The sequence below is a fragment of the Pteropus vampyrus genome, unplaced genomic scaffold (assembly GCF_000151845.1).
Source record: "Pteropus vampyrus isolate Shadow unplaced genomic scaffold, Pvam_2.0 Scaffold187, whole genome shotgun sequence".
NCBI lineage: Eukaryota > Metazoa > Chordata > Mammalia > Chiroptera > Pteropodidae > Pteropus > Pteropus vampyrus.
The window spans coordinates 261,933-264,044 of record NW_011888968.1 but is presented as its reverse complement, the minus strand read 5'-3'; the positions used below and the strand labels follow the sequence as shown (position 1 = coordinate 264,044).

At 52.6% G+C, this 2,112-nt stretch overlaps 1 protein-coding gene across 1 annotated transcript in view; it reads right to left on the bottom strand.

Moving 5' to 3' along the window:
• The window catches only part of CARS (cysteinyl-tRNA synthetase), a 45,642-nt gene extending 45,514 nt beyond the window's left edge, over positions 1-128 (bottom strand). Inside the window, exon 1 of the mRNA XM_023537359.1 lies at positions 33-128. Coding sequence (XP_023393127.1) covers positions 33-57 — 25 coding nt within the window. The 5' untranslated portion in view covers positions 58-128. The remainder of the gene's footprint in view (positions 1-32) is intronic.
• Between the last annotated feature and the right edge of the window lie 1,984 nt (positions 129-2,112).

Genomic DNA, 2,112 nt, shown 5'->3' with positions numbered 1-2,112 from the left:
CATCCCCGGCCAGCCCCGTCGCGCGGCCTCACCCTGCTCTCCGGAGGAACCTGCCATCCTAAGGAATCCGAGACCCGCACCCGCAGCGACAGCTTCCCACAATCTGATGCAACAGCGGCCCCGGAAGTCCCGCCCCGCGCTCGGCTAGTCTTCCGGGACACGTCCTGTCGCTAGGCAACAGCCGCGGACTCCTACGCCGTCGGCCCGGGGCATGCTGGGAGTTGTAGTTCCTCCTTGGCTGCCTATGGCGCCCTGGAGTCCCTTCAGGGCCACGTTCCATGTTGGCCCGAGAAACAACCTGCACGAGGCTCGGGGCGGAGGTCGCAGTCCCGCCGCGGGGAGATAGGCATTAAAGACGATTCATCTCAGGCATGGCTGTTTACGTTGGCAATGCACCGATTGGTGTGAGGGACAAGCCACAGGGGGTGTCGGAGAGGGCCTCCAGGGGCAGGTGCGTGCTGGTCTGGACAGAGGAATAGTTCCAAAGAGGCTTAGAGGAAGGGACCTGGGATGGATGGGGAGTACATTCCAGGCAGAAGGGACTGTCCTGCAAATGACTGCAGCAGAAAGCAAGGCGCTGAGAAATTCAGCAGCCCTGGCAAGAGATGGGGCTTGAGGCACAGGCTGGGGCGCATGCTTCTCGAAGAGTCTTGTGAACGAAGTCAAGGGGCAGGCATGACCAGATTTGTGCTTTGAATTATCCCAAGTGCCGAGTGGAGGCAGAATGGGTGTGGGAGAGGCAGATGAAAAGCAAAACTTGAGAGGAAGCCATGTCGGTGGTCTACAGAGTAAATGGCGGCCTGGACTAGAGGGGTGAGCAGACAGATCTCCGAGCCCAAGGAGGCAGTAAACTGGGATGCGGGGATAAAGGAGGTGGTAGGACTAGGGATGACACCCAAGTTTCTGGCCTGAGATCAGGCAGTGTGGAATTTACTTTATTGCTGACTTGGAAACTGAAGATCTTGGCGCTGGATGGAAATAAGCAGGCCAACTTTTATTTCCAAGGATTGGTGATGTGTGGGGTGAGAAGGGTGGACCTCACATTCTGAGCTGAACAGTGGATGGACCGTGCTGTCATTCCCAGGGACAGAGGCCCAGAAGGGGTACCACAGACCAGACAATAGGCTTCTCCGGACCCCATCCCCCCACAAAGCACATCCTTGGGGCCCATGCCTTCCTTTCTCTGCATGATGTCACCTCCCATGCACAGAAGACATCACACCCAAGTTCATACACCCAACAGGAATGAGAGAAAACACTGTTTAAGACACAAATTTTATTAGGTAAAGAAAACTATAAATACGTGATTAAGTTATACAATCTTTTACTAAAAAGAACATCCTTCACAAAAATATGTACACGTTTGAAGCACTTAAAAAAGGTCTCTGTCACCACGCCCAACCTCTGGTTTAAGGTGGGGTCTAGTCTCAGTCCAGTCTTACTCTCAGACAGAAGACCCAAGAGATGGTCTGATCCTGGTGTCAGATACAACTAGATCTGTGAGCTCAGAGTGGCTAGCCGGTTGCCTGCCATGAATTTCCTCATACATATTTATGGCACGCCCGGTCAATGCCGCACCCTGTAGGTCATGGGGAAATCACGGTAACTCTGAGGTCAAGGAGTTGGTGGAAGCAGAAAGACAAGCACCACACCATCCTGGCCTCAGCACCTTGGAAAAAGTTCCGAGGAACGTGAGCCCACCCAGCACAAGAAGCAGGCCCCCACAGGCTCACACCCCCCGGAATCCACTGAGAGCAGCCCATCTCTGCCGTAAGGGCTACAGGCAGCACCCTCAACTCGCCTTGCTCTGGCAGAGAAGTGTGCTCTTGCCTGCACTCAAAACTGACCTCTTCATTGGAATCTTTACATAGATTCTATTTTGATAGAGGCTCAGCCCCACTTGAGATTCAGAAAGTCTGCAATGGGATCAAAATTGTCCATGTAGGATACTGCTTAGTTAACAATCCCATGCCGAAAAATTTAATTTGAGGCCTCTGCACGCTTAACTAAAATCTTTTCGGCAACCAACTTATTTATAATATTTTGCAAATATGTTTGTAGCTCCATTTTATGGAGGGCAGCCATGAGTTTAAACATAGACGCTCCCTTCCC